Source organism: the organism of the source record quoted next, unplaced genomic scaffold, assembly GCF_019419815.1.
Source record: "Pyrus x bretschneideri cultivar Hongxiangsu unplaced genomic scaffold, Pyrus_bretschneideri_v1 Contig7, whole genome shotgun sequence".
Classification (NCBI taxonomy): domain Eukaryota; kingdom Viridiplantae; phylum Streptophyta; class Magnoliopsida; order Rosales; family Rosaceae; genus Pyrus; species Pyrus x bretschneideri.
In genome coordinates this window covers 9178910-9196962 of record NW_025999809.1, presented here as the reverse complement: position 1 = coordinate 9196962, position 18053 = coordinate 9178910, and the positions used below count along the sequence as shown (strand labels likewise).

Here is an 18053-nt window from a genome sequence, read left to right as displayed (position 1 = left end):
ATAGTGAGTTGAAAATGGCTACATTATCCGACTGCAAGGACAATCCACCATGAGCAAAACTAAATTAGACTTTATTCCTGAATTTCCACACATAATAATTATTTTTTACTACAAAGATTCAGTTATGATTAACTATTAGTGATATGCCATTTACCAAGACTTTAAGTCAATAAGTCCTGATTAGTGCTAATTAAAAATGGTTACTCGTTTCTCTTTCAGAAACCCACCAACCCAACAAAGACTTTGATGCCAAAACTTTACATGGTCGACTCTTATCTGTTTTAATCCCTATTTGCTAATCTAGTCAAATTCAGTGGACTAGCAAGTGGCAAACATGCAAGTGGATTGAACACTTGAAATCCGGCGGCTAATTTCGACCTCTCCATAAAAACTCGGTTCTTATGCTCAGTAGCCATCTGCATTTTGCACCAAACAAAGCAAAGAAAACTTGATTCTTAGGACAATGTCTAGCTTTGCAAATTTATGCAATCCCACCTATCACCTCAATATTGCCCACTGTTTGCTCCTTTTGCTTTTGGCCTCTTCATATCTACACACTCCTAGAGTCTGTCTTGGTGATGCACTTCCAACTGCCAAATGCATCGACCAAGAGAGACGTGCGCTTCTCGCCTTCAAAGAAGATCTCACTGATCATTCCGGCAGGCTTTCTTCTTGGGTCGGTCGCGATTGCTGCCAATGGAAAGGAATTTCGTGTAACAACAACACAGGTCATGTCGAAAAGATGAGTCTCCAGAATCCATACATATATACACTATCGGTCTTTGATGCAGCGCAAGATGAGATGGAGTACTCATCGTTGGGTGGTAAGATAAATCCTTCTTTGCTTAGCTTGAAGCATTTGAATTACTTAGATCTAAGCCGGAATGATTTTCGAGGGATTCACATTCCCGAATTCTTTGGCCAGCTAAAAAATTTGAGGTATCTCAATCTCTCCTCAGCTTCATTTGGAGGAGAGATTCCACCTCATCTTGGTAACTTGTCAAATTTGAACTATCTTGACCTCAGTGAAGAGTCTGACTACTCCTTACTTGAACTACCTTCCGAAAACTTGAATTGGCTTTCTCGTCTCTATTCCCTAAAATACCTCAACCTTGAAGGGTTGGACCTTAGCAACACAAGTTGGCTACATAATGTTAACATGCTTCCCTCCCTACTTGAATTACACTTACCATCATGCCAAATCGAAAGCCTTCCACTCTCACTCAAAAACATTAGCCTCAAATCACTTTTGGTCCTTGATATGTCGTATAATGATTTGAAGTTTCCATTTCCTGATTGGTTTTTCAGTCTTGGTAGCCTCACAAAACTTGATTTAAGTGGGAACTCGTTGATTGGTCCCTTTCCCATTGAACTTGAGAGCCTCAAATCACTTGAACACCTTCATTTATCTTTCAATGAACTTGAAGGTCGAATTCCCATGCTTGAAAATCTTTGCAGTCTAAAGACCTTAAATCTTGCCGGCAACAAATTTGATGGGGGGATTCAAGAGCTGTTCGACGGATTATCAAGTTGTCCCAATAGCAAACTCGAGTCGCTAGATTTGTCTTCTAATATGCTGCAAAGCAATTTGCCGGCGTCTTTGGGGATGCTACGCAATTTGAAGTATCTCAGCCTCTACAACAATCTTATGAATGGGTCTATTCCTGAAAGTTTAGGGCAACTCCCTGAGTTAGTTCATCTCGATCTGTCATTCAACCCGTGGGTAAGCATTTTAACTGAATCCCATTTCATGAACCTCACAAAATTGAAATACTTTGCATTAGGCAGAGTGGATCCATACCCAACTCTACCTATTCACCTCAGTTTCAATGTGTCTTATAATTGGGTACCTCCTTTCATGCTTCACACACTCAACATTGGGTACTGTAAAGTAGGTCCAGCCTTTGGGGTATGGCTTCAATCTCAAACTGAACTAGTCTTTGTCAAACTTAAGGGTACTGGGATCTCCGATTCTATACCAAAGCACTGGTTCTTGAAACTATCTTCCAAGGTCGAATATTTGGATTTATCTTACAACCAAATCACTGGAAACCTTCCATTGGAATTGAATTTTCGGAATACTCTAATTTTGGATGTGAGTAACAATCGAATTGATGGGCCATTCCCACTTTGGTCTGGTAACCACGTGATCCGCCTTGAGCTTAAAATGAATTCATTTTTCGGGCACATTCCTTCAAATTTGGACGAAAGGTTTCCAAAACTGGTGGCATTGTATCTCGCGGAGAATCGCTTGAATGGTACTATTCCAAGCTCCATTTGCAACATGCAAAACTTGCTAGTCCTTTCGCTGAGAAACAATGAGTTATCAGGAGAATTTCCTCAAACATGGAGTCAGTTGCATGAGATCTTGGTCATAGATGCTGCACACAACAATCTCTCAGGCAAACTTCCTAGTTCGATTGGTGTCCCGGGCGCTCTTTTCGGGTTGAAGCTGAACAACAACAACTTCGATGGTGAAATTCCTCTTTCCTTGCAAAATTGCACTTCTCTGAGGCATATTGATCTCGGAGATAACAAATTCACTGGAAAAATACCTTCATGGATAGGATCAAAGTGCCACTGGTATCGATCTTACGACTGCGGTCCAATTTTTTCAGCGGAGAAGTCCCCCAACAGTTGTGCAATCTTGGCTACCTTCATATCCTAGACCTTGCACACAACAACTTTTCAGGGACTATTCCTAAGTGCTTGAATAAACTGAGTGCTCTGACGCATGGAAATTTCAGTGCTTATGACTTGTATGCTTATTATGACCAAGAAACATCAGTGGTGAAAGTAAGACAACTCGACTATCAGCCGCAGACTATAATGTTCGTAAGAAGCATTGATCTTTCATCGAATAACCTCGAGGGTGAAATCCCTGAAGAAATATCCAGCCTCGCTCAACTGCATAACTTGAACTTGTCGATGAACCAATTGAGAGGAAGCATTCCATCAAATATTGGGAACTTGCAGTTGCTCGAAGCTCTTGATCTTTCGATCAACCACCTTTCAGGAGAGATTCCTCAAAGTATTTCACTTCCGACGTTCTTGTCTCACTTGAACTTGTCTTATAACAACTTGACTGGTAGAATTCCTTTGGGCAGCCAGCTTCAGACACTCACGGATCCATCCATTTACGAGGGTAACCCGTCGCTGTGTGGGGTTCCTCTTTCAACCAAGTGTCCCGGAGATGATCACACTCCTACAAAAGACAATGATCATGAAGATGGAAATGATAAGTTTTGGTTCTACATTAGCATGGCACTTGGATTTATCGTAGGTTTTTGGGGTGTCTGTGGCACATTAGTTGTCAAGAAGACATGGAGGTATGCTTATTTTGGATGGTTCGATGCCATTAAAGATAAGGTACTGCTAGCAATTGCAGTGCAAATGGCTCGTTTTCAAAGGAAGTTTTGATTAGAGTAGAAATATGAATGTTGTTCTTGAACTCCGAAAATTTTAAATAACTACAAAATACATGTACTGTGTGATTTTTATTTTTTGTTCTTCCTTGTGTTGGAATTTACGAATGTACTTGCACTGGATGTTTGATGAATAAGTCTGGAATATTGCTAGTATTAAAAAAACATATGATCCTCAATTGCATTGCCAATTGCCTCTCTCTTCTCTCTTCCAAACCCTTTCCACCAAATACTAATTGGTGGGCCAAGACTTCCACGGCTACCCATATCATTCCATAGAAAAATTCGTATTTCTTATTAGTGAATAACAAATAAGAAAACGACGAGTGTAACAATGGCTATTTTATGATACTTCTGGTAGGCTTTCGTTTGGGTGGGCCATGATTGACTATTTTACAATCAGTATTCCCTAATAGTGTGTCACGAACACGGCCTATTACACCCAAATACACCCAAATGAAATAATACAACCGATTGAACACTCGAAATGTATTCATGTTGTAAATGCTATGGTTATGGTCCAGCTATTCTAGTAGACATATTTCCCAACATTTGCAATCTTCGTCAACTTCTGATCCTCGCTCGACCTTAGTCTTCATATGTTAAAGACACAGTGGAGGACATAAGATAACACCTGCAATTGCATTGAAAATGGCTCGTTTCCAAAAGATTTTTTTTCTCTAAGTTTGACGGTACCATGCATATGTAGTGTTTTTTACTTTCTGCTTTGTGTTTTTTGTACTTGCAATCTATGATACAAATAAAGGAACTCTATCTTTCAAAAGATGTTCCCACAGACAATTATGTATTAACCTGGAATTAAATAAAAATTCTAGTTTGTACTTATCAATCGCATAATAATATGTGTGACCATCCAATGTTGCAATTTAACAAAATAACGATTTGTTCATAAAGTACATAAGCGCACGTATATATTCTTCTCTTTTACACTTCAAGAGAAATCAAATACCACTTGTGCTTGCACCAACAATGGTTCTCTAATATCTTCGAGCAATTCGTTTGACGACATTCTTTCTTGAGGTCCGGTAGGAGCATGTCCCTTTTACCATCTGGTTACCATGCCTTTTTTAGCTTGAATTGGTCCTGGCTTCCTTCAGGCTCTACAATGCAACGCATTAAGAGAAATCCGTCTTTCAGCAAGAGTATGCCAATTTCATCACTATGGTTTTTGAAAAAGCATTAAATTGATTACAAACCAGCCGTTTGAAGGATCTACTTTGAGCAGCGTTCTTTCCATCTTCCATGCCGGGTTTAGCACGATCAAGAGCCTGAGGGAAAAAAAAAAAACATGTAGATTTTAAACATTTGTCAATGCAACCGGGTAAAACAGTAGAGAACTTATCTGCCGCACTATAATAGACTAAAGTAAAATGCTGTATTACAGAAAGCAAACTAAGCTCAGACTCAACACAGTTTGTCTCTCCAGTCCCAAAAACCAATCCTCTACATTTGGCTCCGTGTCTTCGCATCATTTTGAGGCTATGAGTTTCCATTTGTGCTATTTCATTTCAGATTGGATTCATTGCAAACCCAAGTAAAAGAATAGCTGTGTTCGATCTCTTTGCTTGTGATACAAAATACTGATCGGTCAAGTTAACAAAACATGTGCATGTACTGAGAGAGGAGGGAGAAGGCGAGGGTGGACGATGGGGAAAAAATTTCCATTTTTCATTCAAGATCTCTTTTCTCAGGGTGAAATCAATTTAAAAATTTTAGAATGTTGGGGTTTTAATATAGAACCACTCAAGATATTATCAAGCAACCGAAGAAATGGAGATACTGTAGCTTAAACTATACTGGAAAGAGAAAATACTACCTCAATCAAAGATTCCACGCGACGTCTCATCCTTGTATGCATAAAACCCTCTGAACACTGCAAAAGAATATGCACAAAAGGAGATTGAGATCAAACATATCAAATGAAGAAATAGATACATATTAATCAGTGATGACATAGTACGCTTCCAAGCAGGAATCATAGTCAGTACGTTATAGACGGACAGAGATGGACAGACAAAAAAGTTGTGCAGGACAAAGACTAATAGCATGAAAAAGTTGGTCCAACATTACTAATAAATGAAGTTTAGGAAAACTGAACGATGGGCTGCAAACAAGAGTAAATTAGACAAAGCAAAAACATATACAACAAAGAAAAAAATCTTACTTCCTGCACATAAGCTACTAACTTATACGATTTCCGGATCATATCATATCCAGTTATCAATAGAAAGTAGTATGACATAATTTGTTGAGTTGATGAGGACAAAGGGTGGAAGTAACAAGTTTAGGGGAAAAAGGTCACCTTAACATGGTAACTAACATAAGCATGAAAAGTTGATAGACTCCAAACTGTTCGATCCAATTTCTTGCCTTCCACGTGACGAGGGAAAATAACTGCATTGGTACACCATACATTTCATTAAAATGAAAAATAAAAAACAAACTGCCCATTTCCCTGACATTACCAAAAGTGACAAATCCTGCATTCGCAGACAGTGCTTCAGTGGGAGCTTCCTTTAGTTCTAAAGGAGGGGTAGGAGACCACAAACAAGGAGGGGCGCTATTAAGTCCAGCCGCACGTCTTGCTTCCACAAATTCCTAAATGGTAATAAAACCATCACACTTAGCAATTAAAACGCATAAAAACAAGAGTATATAGATCCAAGGCAGCATAGCTTGGAGGTAGCAGAGTTCAACAAGCTAGCATTATCTAAGGTATCTAGCAAACCTTGTTAACTTCATCAACATATAATTAATAGACTTCACATTCTCTTCCTGGGTAAAAAATTCATATTTCCAATTTAAGATCATATACTTATCAAACCTGCAAGAAGGAAGTTGCAAGAACAATATCTATAGAGTCCTTGAATCTCATAGGGAACACTACAGTCACTTTGTCTACCTGCCAAAAACATCGCAAGGTTTATCAGAATAAGGTTTCAACCGCAGTCCCTCTACGTAGCTAAAGTGCAAAACATAAAAGCAACAAAGAGCAAAATGATAATTTGTTAGCCTTAATATGCAAGTTTACCTGAGGAATAAGGAAAAAGGACTCGTTTGGTCGGTGCAAAAGAGCGACAAGCCCATCAGTATTGGATGCAACATTCCTTGCACCAAGCTTCTTCAGAACGCCTCGCAATGGAGCACCTAGCACCACTTCTCTTACAGATGCAATCTTTAGCAAAAGAGCATGTCTGTACTCTACGCAAAATCGCATTCACATAACAAAGTGAAAAAAAAAAAAAAAAAAAAAAAAAAGGAAAACTTGGAAGTCAGCCAAAAAAATCAATAGATAAATATATAAAATTGGAATGTATAAGAAAAAGGAACGCCCGAAAGAGGATAATCTAGTAGAATAGAATCTAAAGCAACCCAAATAAAGCGAGACAATGTTCGGTTTTACACCAATGGACCAAGCAGTCCAATAAGGGTTTTATACCGATGAACCAAGCAAGTCCAAGAAGCTAAAGTTATCTGGAAACAAGCCAATCTTGTCTAACAAGCTAAATGCATACTAAAACACAAAAACTTCGAAAAGAATATTAGCAACTAGAAAAAACACCCCGACCACTATTATTCATTGCCTTGACTGGCTTTAACAAGTTCTCATAAATGTTTTGAAAACATATATCCATGGCAATGGCAAGCTTTATAATGACCTTAGAAAAGGAATTCGTTGAACCTTCATCTGGAGGAAGTTTGTTGAGATTGAGCTTCAAGGTAAGATTAAACCCATCTCTTGGGGGGTCAAGAATTTGAACCACCGAGCCATATGCAGCCTTTATAGCCTCTATAGCTCCGGAGGGAAGGCCGCCCACGAACACAGTTTCCGGAGGCGGAGTCGGTAGCGATACCGAAAGCAACAATATATGTGGGTTCTTCATCGTCACCTGCATAAAATCAATGCCATTACACAACCCGTCCAACCAAAACTGTTCAAAATCCGAAATTGAATTCTGGGTTATCACCTGAATGTGGTAGCGAACGTCGTCGAACTCGGCCCAGTGGTAGTCCGCCTCCACCGCCTTCTCGATGCTGCAAAACCATTCAAAAATGAGAGGGTGACAATGAGGAAGAAGAAAAAGAAGAAATAGGACCGTTGAATTGGGAAAAGAAACGAACTTTTGGAGGCGATTGAGCAAGGTGTCGAGGAGAAATCTTGAGTGGGACTGCAACAGAATCATTGGGACTGAATTGGGTTTGAAGATTTGAGGGTTTTTGTGGCGTCTGTGGCCTCTGCTCTCAGTATCTGTGCGTCGGGATAGAGAGCTCAGAAAATGCAGAAATGGCCGAGATGGATCTGCACTTGAGAATTTGACATGGCGTGTCGCTCAGGGAGTCTGCAGTTCCAACAACGTCAAAGTCTTTGGCTTTTACCTTTTTTTTTCCTTCAACTTTTACCTCTCTTTTTTTGCTATTTGGTCCTTTTGGAATTTGGATGCCGGAATGGTACCCTAATTCTTTCCTATATTCGAAATTCCAACCCTCTCTTCTTATCGTTATGCCACTTTGTGCAGTTGCTCTTGGCTTCATATGTCCATGGGACATTCTGTCAAACATTTTCTTTCTTTTAGACATTCTTGTCAAACATTATTTCAAACACATTGCTTTCAATAATTCTGTTATGAATTTACAATAATTTCTACTAAATTAAATCAGATATATAGAATTCAAGCATTTATGAGAACAAAACGCTTGTTATTTTACATAAAATTGTGACATTTCAATTTTCAACATGTGATTATCTATGATTTTGCCGTTTAGTAATAGATCTTATAATGAATTAAATTGTGAAATTTTCACCAATTAGTTACTTGTCTAGTGATATCACCTCTTCTCAATGTCAAAACCTCCACTCTTTTAATTTAAAAAACTTTAAATTTCTGATTTGAGAAAATGATGTAATTTTCCAAAAACTTAGTTAATGGTAAGTTGAAAATGCCTATAAAATTTAGGGACAAACTAGCAGAGCATCCCATCTAAAATAAAGGAGTTTAGGGCAAATTGAGTGAATTTTAGAATTTTAATCACCAAATTAGAAAAAAAAAAAAAGCGAATTTTACACATCTTTTTAATTTTTTACACAATCATATTTAATTTTAATCGTTAATTTTGTTTCATCAATTTAATCTCACGGCCGTAAATAAATAAGGTTGACCAAATTACACATCTTACCAAATTACAAATGGGAGGAAAAGCTTGGTCTTTGAGAGGTGAAAGGAACCGAACAACAATGGAAGGGAGGCGAGTGAGAAGGTTCAGACCAAGATCTCAACCTCACACTCATCGCAGTCTTCTACCCCTTCACTCCCCCGCAAACTCATCTCCGCCGCCTCCTCCTCCCTCGACCACCGTCTCCTGCTGCTACTGCGACTTCAAATTCTGGGCTTTCAACCAACCCCTCTTCCATTTCGGCAAGACCCATTGCCGGATTCTCAGGGCTTGGTTCTCCGTCGGTGTCGGATTCGGTTTAACCTTGCTCTTCTCCGCCTCCCTCCTCCTCATATGGGAGCTCGGCAGAGCTCTCAATCTCTTCCATGGAAGCTTCTTCGTCGACTTGGCAGCGAGATTTTTCTCCTCCTTCGGCACCTCAATCGCCGACGCAGCCTATGTTATCACCGCCACCGTGATTTCAGTCGCTGTCCACGAACTGGGTCATGCTCTCGCGGCCGCAAGGTCTCTCCTTGTCCTGTTTCTTTCTTAGTCCTTACCTTTTATGCATTTGGTGCTTTTTGGGTTTTTGTTTTTGATTATTCTGAAGCGAAACGTAGGCTTGATTGCAAGCAGTGAGTGCCTGCAAATGGAGTATGTTGCTGTGTTCGTTGCGTTTCTGTTTCCCGGTGCTCTGGTGGCTTTCGATTCGGAGTCTCTGCAACAGTTGCCTTGTTTTGCTGCTCTTCGGATTTATTGTGCTGGAATTTGGCACAATGCAGTGGTATGCTTACTTGCGTTTTGGTTATTTATCGAAAGGGTTAATTTGTTTGCAGAATTGAATGCTGATTTGTATTCGAATTTCGCAGTGTTGTGCGGCTTGTGGGTTCGCCTTACTACTCCTGCCCTTCATCTTGTTTCCGTTTTACGTACATGGTGACAGCCCCATGGTACTTCACTGACTACTAGCGTATTGAATTGTATAATGAATTCATGTTATGTTTTTGTGACCATGTCGATATCAAAATGGTCTGAAAGGAATACAATTTTGATCACCTGTTTGTTTCTATATTTTTTGATTGTCTGGAAATAGGTTTTGGGTGTACCTTCTACGTCGCCTTTGTCCGGTTACTTGTCACCTGGTGATGTGATTGTGTCGGTGGATGGTGTACCTATCCATAATGTCCAAGAATGGATGGAGATGACATCTCTGATAAATCAATTGGCACTTGGAGATAGAAACCATTCCGTAGATGTCCCAGGCTTTGGGACAGCCAATAGGAAGGAAGGGGTACTGTGTGCCTAATTCTATGATGGAAGAAAGCAAGCAGATTATCATAGCTGATAACCAGTCTTCTTGTCCCAATGATCTTACTGCATTTACAACTGTTCCCTGTGCTTATGCAAGCATGTTAGGTGATGATCATCCAATTAGAATTGAGAAAGCCCACTGCTTGAATGCCAAGGATGTGATCAAACTTAATAAGTGCGGTGATGGATGGGCGGTGATTATAACAAATGGCAGCAACTGCATATGTTCAGAGGTCGGTATCTTGTTGTTTGCAAAAGATGCAATTTTAGGAATTCAGTTACTTGTTTCAATGCAAATAAATTCAATTTGTTGATGCCTATAGGACGAGTCCTGCTCAAGTCCAATTCCAATTCCAGGCTTGGTATGGGTTGAGGTCACATATTCAAGGCCCTATTCTCTGGAATGCTTGCGAGTTAAAAGAAAATCTTTTGTGGATTCAAGAACATCTGAAGGCATGGAATCTAACTGTGGCGGGACTTTTGTGTTTGTTGGGGACATTATCTTCATGGCACGCTCAGTTCAGTTAACTGCATATCGACCTCGCTGGGCATTTCCCTTGGTTACATATCTTCCAAATGTACTAGAGAGGATTTTGATATGCACATTCCAAGTCTCTCTAACACTTGCCCTTCTCAACAGTTTGCCCGTAAGTTATTTATTTATTTTACTATTGTCTTATTAAGATTTTTCAAGCCTGATCAGAACCCTGCATGACCATGGATATCAAAATTCAATGACCATGCATGCATACTGTCTGGCTTGCAAAGAAATTATTTGAGGAAGGTTTTGTAAGGCCTAGGAACCAATAGTATTTATTCATGTAGATATTGACCTCAAATTCCACATTTCCTCTGTGAAATTACCTCACATGGCTAGCAGTAGGCTTATTTGCTGCTAAGAGCATGGAGATCTATTTGATCAATGCCCTGCTCTTTCTTCCACTCCATAAGCACCAAAAGATATACAAAGATACCATCAATAGAACCTAAGTGTAACCCAGACTTCTCCAAACAGAGAGAAGACAACACAATACCCGTGCTTATCTAATAATGCTTTTAGCCACATCAGATCCATGCAAATATAGACTTTTTTTTTTAATGAAATTAATGGCCTTCCTATCACCCTTAGTCGGCCATAACATTGTAAATTTAGCCTAAAAGATTCCCCAAGAGAAACAAGTTTGGTCTCATATTCTTCCTGTTAAGGTGGTCCTATTCTGTGCAGCCTAAGATGCTGTTAGTTGAGCTTACTTTGAGAATGATCTGGCTGAGGTTGTTCATATACTTGAGGCCAAAATTCATCCCGATGAGCTTGGGCTAAGCCTAGCTCAGTTGTTATAAGCCTGCTCCAACTTTTACCCTGATGAATCCATCAAGCTGACCATGGGCTGACTGTAGCGGTGGCAAAACTAAATGGGTCTCAATGGGTACCCTTTAGCAACCCAATGGGTCGATTTGCCACCTGTAGGCTGAGGTCTTTTTTTGTGGTCTTAGCATGACCAAGCCAGTTCAAGACTAAAGTTTAGTTCTGCTTGTCCCGTGATAGGTTTTGGGATGCTTTAGCCTTTAGTATTGCTATCATGTTCATTCAGTTTAGTACCTCCTAAGTTTGTACAATTTGGGAGTGAATTAATGTTGGCATAGTGTCTATTCAGCTGAACCACTTACATTGTCTCTGGTCGGTACATAAACAACTATACAAGTCATGCTATTTCGTCAGTCATCAAGTGTTTTTTGCTAAAATTATATGTTGTAGGTGTACTTTCTGGATGGAGAATCTATTTTAGAGTCGACTCTTTGTCACTTCGCTTTTCTGTGCCAAAGGAAGAGAAGGAAAGTTCTTCAAGTTTGCCTTTTGATGGGAACACTCGTTTCAGTCCTAGCCTTCTTTAGGATCGCTTTGTATACTTTGTAAGCCATAGGTAAGCAGTGTGATATTTTTTTATTAATGTGAAAACTACTACGTAGCTTTATATATGCTCGTTTTATATTATAGAATGTTGTTTATGTGACATATGAGCTTCAGGATGAATGTAATTCATTATCTATCATGTGACAAAAGTTTGTTACTCAATCTGGACTATAAAATTACATTTGTTACGATACAAGCTGACAAGATAAAGTTACACAGTACACTAACTAGTTGACCTAATGGATTTCTAATGGATGTGGAATTTTGACTGGGTGGATGTGATATGCATTCTTATGAATATTAATTACCAGGGGCAACTTATACTAAGTTTACTTAAGCTTTCAATGTAATTGGAGCATCAACTTCGCCTTGTTTGTAGTCTGTTTACAATGAAATACATGTCGGGAAGGCTATCCTTGTTAGGGTATGTGCCTTCCATTTCTCACTTTTGTTTCTCATTCATATACAGTGACCCTTGGCCTTAGAGAAAGCACGGAGAAGCTCAAAATCCCTGAAGTTGCTGCATGTCCATTTCAATGGCATTATCGATATAGAGAGCAAAACACATTTTCTCTGATGCCTCACACTTTACCTAGAAAGGTTGTGCAGGCTATGAGAAACAAGTTACTGAAGCTGAGCCTTTCCTGATGAATAGTGAGCGGGGGGGCATCAAACCATCGGCTAGCCTTGGTATTCCACTCTAAAACTGATAGCCGCACTTGTTCCATAAAATCCGTAAGTTATGTAGTCTAGAAGATAGATCAAGGTTACTCGGAGGATTTAACTTGTTCAACCGTCTGTGGGATCCTCAATAGAACGAAGAAACGCTGGTGCGTTTGTCATTTTATCTGGGAACAACCCAGTTCAGTTTTGGTGGCTTACGATCAATTTGTACACATAGATCGTAAAACGATTTAAGCTTACTGGTTTTCATTTTTCTGGAACAATATAATGAAGAACCTTGTTTGTACATTCTGGTTGCTTCCAATAAAATCCCAAATTTTATCTGATGCATTTGGAGGCAGAGCCCAAGTTTTCATTTGATGCATGGCTTTGCTTTTATGGATGCAGCTGTGCATTCAGACTTTAACGAGGGCCTTATTTTTTTTGTTTTTTTTTTGGTTTACAGCCTTTGAACGAAATTGATAGAGTTAGTTGATACATTCACAATTTGATCGAAATTTCATGAACGAGAAGATAATTACCGTTAGACTAAGAGTTAGTTGTTAAGTAGGACGTTATTCAGCCAATGGAAGTAAAATAAAGAAGAAGAAAAAGGCCCAAAAGAACATGCCTTTCTCCCAACAAAATGATAAGAGGTATTGGTTTTCAGCCCATCAATGGATCCACCCAGGCAAAAGCAGATGGTGGGAAAAGCTGTAAAGCTGTAGGGGTTGCAAAATGTGGGAATCCAATGAACCTTTTGAAAGATATAAAGAAGGTTGTCAAGTTTTTCAAATCATATAAATATTTAATTATTCATGATTCAAATCATATAAATATTTAATTATTCATGACAGAAGTAGAGATTGTTGTGCTTCTTGTTGTTAAGCCTAAATTTGGTCATCAAGCATGAAAGCAGCAGGCCACTATTCTGGGTTGATACCACCACCTACCTTGGATTTCAACTGTAAAAGATAATGATAAAATAAAACATAAAATAATTACTGAAAAAGAGAGAGAAATTTTAATTTTTTTCCTTTATTGAAGCGATATTCTAATTTAATCAAACCGAGTAATACACTCTGTAATCAAATCCAATAGTAGGGAAAATTGAAAAATGATCGAAACAAACCATATAATAAGGAAAATGATTTTTACAAATCTCTTGTTCATCACATGTACACCTTTTTTTTCCAGCAACTGTGTTGAACAATCAAAAGAGAACGAAGGACCAACATTAAGAAGGGTGTAGAAATGAAAAACGACGAGGACAATTACTCCCTAATACAAAAAGTGCACGTGGATTCATTGTAAGGATGCTGAGTGGTTTCACCCCATTGGACCTAAGACTATTTACTCACTAAACATCTTAAGGGTCACCATCAAGTTGATTAATATAGGCATGCATTCTGGATAAGGCTTTTACATTTGCTGCACTCATCTGTCCCTCTTTACACGTGAAGGGGTTTTAGACTTTCAATAGGCTCAAAGGAGATTTCCTTTCTTCAACCTTCTGTTTCCATTCCGACCCCAATAATTATTTAAAATTTGACAAAACCACCTAACTTTAACTGCCAACTTTATAGTTTTTTTTGCAATTACTTTTATATTTCGATCAGTTTATATGTGCATATTTCACACAGAGCCGGATGGAATCCGAGGAGGACCTATTGGTATGAATTTTTAAAGGTATTGTGGTCCAGTACTTAATCATGCTCCTTACTAGACCTCCCCTCAGATCAATTAACAATTGATTCGTATCTTAATTTTGTATGATCAGTTACTTTTTAACTTATTTTATAGGTTAATAACTTGGCGGTTTTTCGCAACAATACTAAATCAATTAACCCTAATGGTGACAAGTGATGACATGTAATCTTAGTTAATGTAATCCGAAAATAACGGCTTATAATTTTGCCAGACAATTAAACACATTGTGGTGTTAAACGACTTAAACTGATAATGTCGCTTAACTTGACAAACTAACAAAAATGTATAGAACGAGATAACTAATTGGTTATCTCGAAAGATTTAAGTTAATAGGTAATGAATCGAGTTGTGTATGTCAAATTTACAGACAAACGATGATTGAGCCATTAATTATGGGAAAGATGGACAAAGTTTCGAAATTTCGTGCTTATATCAAGCATCCTTAAAATTGCGTGCCCGGATTAAGTTGGTGGGAAGGCATTGCGTTTGCTTTTATCATGACATGTTCTGGCACTTTAACTTCCATAACTACCGTAACTTCCCCACCAACCATCACATGCAACAGCCTTCCATTATTTGTATGGGGTCTTTGAGATTTGACTTCCTTTCCCCTCAAATGTCTCTCGCCCGCCCTACGCACAGAGTATCAATAAATCAACATGTTGGAGAGAGGAGAGGCCCCAACTATCATACACCAAATCTGTGTTTATTATTTTGTATAAGGTCATTGTCGGTTAGGTGCTTACCTCTGTTTTACCTAATCACATTTCTTTTATATGTGTTTATCAAGGTTTTAGACTTAATCAATACAGTAAATTTTCAACTACATTCTTATGCGGAAATAGAAATCTAGACGCTTAAAAAACACATCTTTAGTCATCTAGTATTCAGTACTAGATACTATCAACATTATTTTAATTAAGTAAAATTCAACGACTATCAGATAATAAGTGATTATTGACACTTATTATATATAATTCCTCTCATAATATGTAGGTTATGATATCAATATCAATGAAACGACTAGCTAGTATCATTGAATCAGAAGGCTTTGGTGAATCACTGCCACGTACGTTGTCGGCATGTTACCCATTTGACTAGGTAGCAGATGTAACATGCACTCACATGGTCCTTCATATGGAGCTAAATATATAGAGATATGCAAGCAGTAGTACGCTATCACCATCATTCATACCTGCCTTCTGGAACAGTTCTAATATATGATCTCTCTCTCTCTCTCTCTCTCTCTCTTTCCCTAGATCTCTCTCTCCCCCATGTGTTCCTCTATGTTATTACAAGAATCATATCACTTTTGTTTTGGTTTCAAAATCCCGAATTAAAAGTAGGGTTTCATGATTCCCCAAGTAACTACTTGATTGATTTGAAAACGGGGAAGGCATATATATGTGGTCTTCATCATCATTTTTCCGCTTCCAAGCTGCCACGTACTTTGGATCCTTAATTTTCATCATATCATGAACCAAACATGTTAGTACTCACTATAATAATTTTATAATATGTATATTTATTATACGTTTTAAGTATAAAAAAAAACTACCTAATTTTATAGTATGTATATAAGTAATTTTCAGATAACATTTTGAAAATTGGTCATTTGGTAGGTTATTGGAAATTTTACCAACAGTAAGTGATGATGTTAGTAACATTAAATGATGAGAAGGACAAATATTAAAAGTTGATTTTCACTAATCGACGTTTTTGGAGTTCTAATCCTCCAAATTAACCCATTTTAGCCAAGTTAAACCATAAATTTACGTAGTTAAAGGACGTCAATTTGGAGATTCAAATCTCTATAGATGACTTGAGAGTTTAAACATGTTTAATATTTATCTATGTTATCACTAAACGTAAGTGAACCTAATAGACATCCATTTTTCAAAACTTTAGGTAGTTATTTGGAATGTTTTTAAAGGTGAGGACCAATTTAGAATTACTCCTAAAAGTTAGATAGTTATCCGGACTTAACATTTATTATATTATTATTTTTCCATCGAACACTAGTGTTACCCACACACCCCTCTCAATTTTCGGCTATTGAATCAAATGAATTGAAGAAGATAGTTAACAAGGGTGTGTAGAAGGTAAAAATAGGTGTGTGAATAGCACTATCATTCAACATATTATGTTAACAAATTAATAGGTTGACAACATAAAATACTAAATACAGTGCAAATATACATGTATATATATGTATATATCTTCCTTTTAAATCATTATTTCATTTGGGTTGTGATTTTCACACACCCTTAACTACTCTTTCCACACCCATTCCTATTTTTTAATACTTAATTGGTATTCTACTATTTAATCTTCCATATATACCCTTCCTACTTTTTGATGGTAATTAATGAAAGATTAAATAGGGAGGGGTATATATGGAAGATTAAATAGTAGGATACAAATTGAGTATTAAAAAAATATGGAGGGGTGTGGGAAAAGTAGTTAATTGTAACATCCCACATCGCCCATGGGAGTGATCCTTATATGTATATTCTCATCTCTACCTAGCACGAGGCCTTTTGGGAGCTCAGTGGCTTCGGGTTCCGTAGGAACTCCGAAGTTAAGCGAGAAGGGGGCTTGAGCAATTCCATGATGGCTGACCCACTAGGAAATTGCTCGTGAGTTCCCAAAAACAGAACTGTGAAGGAATGGTAAGCCCAAAGCGGACAATATCGTGTTACGGTGGTGGAGCGGGCCCGAGAAATGATCAGCCCCGGTCCGGGATGTGACATTTGGTATCAGAGCCTAACCCTGGTCGTGGTGTGCCGACGAGGACGTCGGGCCCCTAAGGGGGGTGGATTGTGACATCCCACATCGCCCAGGGGAGTGATCCTTATATGTATATTCCCATTCCTACCTAGCACGAGGCCTTTTGGGAGCTCACTGGCTTCGAGTTCCGTAGGAACTCCGAAGTTAAGCGAGAAAGGGGCTAGAGCAATCCCATGATGGGTGACCCACTGGGAAGTTGCTCGTGAGTTCCCAAAAACAAAACTGTGAGGGAATGGTAAGCCCAAAGCGGACAATATCGTGCTACAATGGTGAAGCGTGCTCGGGAAGTGATCTGCCTCGAGCCGGGATGTGACAATTTGGTATCAGAGCCTAACCCTGGTCGCGTATGTGCCTACGAGGACGTCGGGCCCCTAAGGGGGGTGGATTGTGACATCCCACATCGCCCAGGGGAGTGATCCTTATATGTATATTCTCATCTCTACCTAGCACGAGGCCTTTTGGGAGCTCACTGGCTTCGGGTTCCGTAGGAACTCTGAAGTTAAGCGAGAAGGGGGCTTGAGCAATCCCATGATGGGTGACTCACTGGAAAGTTGCTCGTGAGTTCCCAAAAACAAAACTGTGAGGGAATGGTAAGCCAAAAGCGGACAATATCGTGCTACGGTGGTGGAGCGGGCCCGGGAAGTGATCCGTCCCGGGCCGGGATGTGACATTAAGGGTGTGTGAAAATCACAACCCTTTCATTTACCTCAAGATATAACAAGATGACAATTTGTTTTTTTGGGAAAATTAGGTTCACATCCTTCTTTTTGTTACTCCATTAATTAAAATCCTATTCATTTTTAATTTTTGATCAAGGTCCTTGGGTATTAATAACATCATTAATTATTTGAATAATAAAATATTTTTATTTTTAAATATATTCCTTTAGTGTTAAAAATGTTACAATTAGTATATTTATGTTTATGGCTAAATTTTTTATCATATATTTTTATTTTTAGTTTGTACCTATTTTTAATTTGCAAATATTTTTTAATTTGTACCAATTTTCTTTTCATTTTTAATTTGTACCCATATATTAGTTTCTTTTTGTGCCCATATTTTTTTAAGTT

At 38.4% G+C, this 18053-nt stretch overlaps 3 protein-coding genes across 3 annotated transcripts; 2 read left to right on the top strand and 1 right to left on the bottom strand.

The window, feature by feature from the left end:
- The first annotated feature begins 463 nt into the window (after positions 1-463).
- Positions 464-3604, top strand: LOC103958086 (receptor-like protein EIX2). The gene is made up of 2 exons (XM_048574215.1): positions 464-2514; positions 2619-3604. The coding sequence occupies exons 1-2, from the start codon at positions 464-466 to the stop codon at positions 3418-3420; spliced, it is 2853 nt and encodes a 950-aa protein (XP_048430172.1). The 3' UTR covers positions 3421-3604.
- A 640-nt stretch (positions 3605-4244) lies between these two features.
- LOC103958087 (actin-related protein 2/3 complex subunit 2A) lies at positions 4245-7733 on the bottom strand. Its single transcript, XM_009370309.3, has 10 exons — positions 7569-7733; positions 7415-7481; positions 7129-7336; positions 6478-6647; positions 6271-6348; positions 5912-6044; positions 5749-5840; positions 5263-5319; positions 4643-4714; positions 4245-4546 (listed from the first exon to the last, which is right to left on the bottom strand). The coding sequence occupies exons 1-10, from the start codon at positions 7628-7630 to the stop codon at positions 4514-4516; spliced, it is 972 nt and encodes a 323-aa protein (XP_009368584.2). The 5' UTR covers positions 7631-7733; the 3' UTR covers positions 4245-4513.
- Positions 7734-8621: 888 nt separating this feature from the next.
- On the top strand, positions 8622-12830 carry LOC103958088 (membrane-bound transcription factor site-2 protease homolog). The gene is given in 8 exon segments (XM_009370311.3): positions 8622-9122; positions 9234-9381; positions 9467-9547; positions 9691-9876; positions 9878-10141; positions 10232-10555; positions 11665-11830; positions 12290-12830. Coding segments are annotated over 7 exon segments (1653 nt in total). The 5' UTR covers positions 8622-8631; the 3' UTR covers positions 11824-11830; positions 12290-12830.
- Positions 12831-18053: the final 5223 nt, after the last annotated feature.

What these genes read in the sequence shown, in the direction of transcription:
- LOC103958086 (XM_048574215.1), top strand. Translation starts at nt 464, where the DNA reads ATGTCTAGCTTTGCAAATTTATGCAATCCCACCTATCACCTCAATATT. An exon ending in CAAAATTGCACTTCTCTGAG is followed by an intron (nt 2,515 to 2,618) that starts GCATATTGATCT and finishes CAATTTTTTCAG; the next exon opens with CGGAGAAGTCCCCCAACAGT.
- LOC103958087 (XM_009370309.3), bottom strand. Translation starts at nt 7,630, where the DNA reads ATGATTCTGTTGCAGTCCCACTCAAGATTTCTCCTCGACACCTTGCTC. An exon ending in TTGCTCAATCGCCTCCAAAA is followed by an intron (nt 7,482 to 7,568) that starts GTTCGTTTCTTT and finishes ATGGTTTTGCAG; the next exon opens with CATCGAGAAGGCGGTGGAGG. An exon ending in TGCAGGATTTGTCACTTTTG is followed by an intron (nt 5,841 to 5,911) that starts GTAATGTCAGGG and finishes GTACCAATGCAG; the next exon opens with TTATTTTCCCTCGTCACGTG.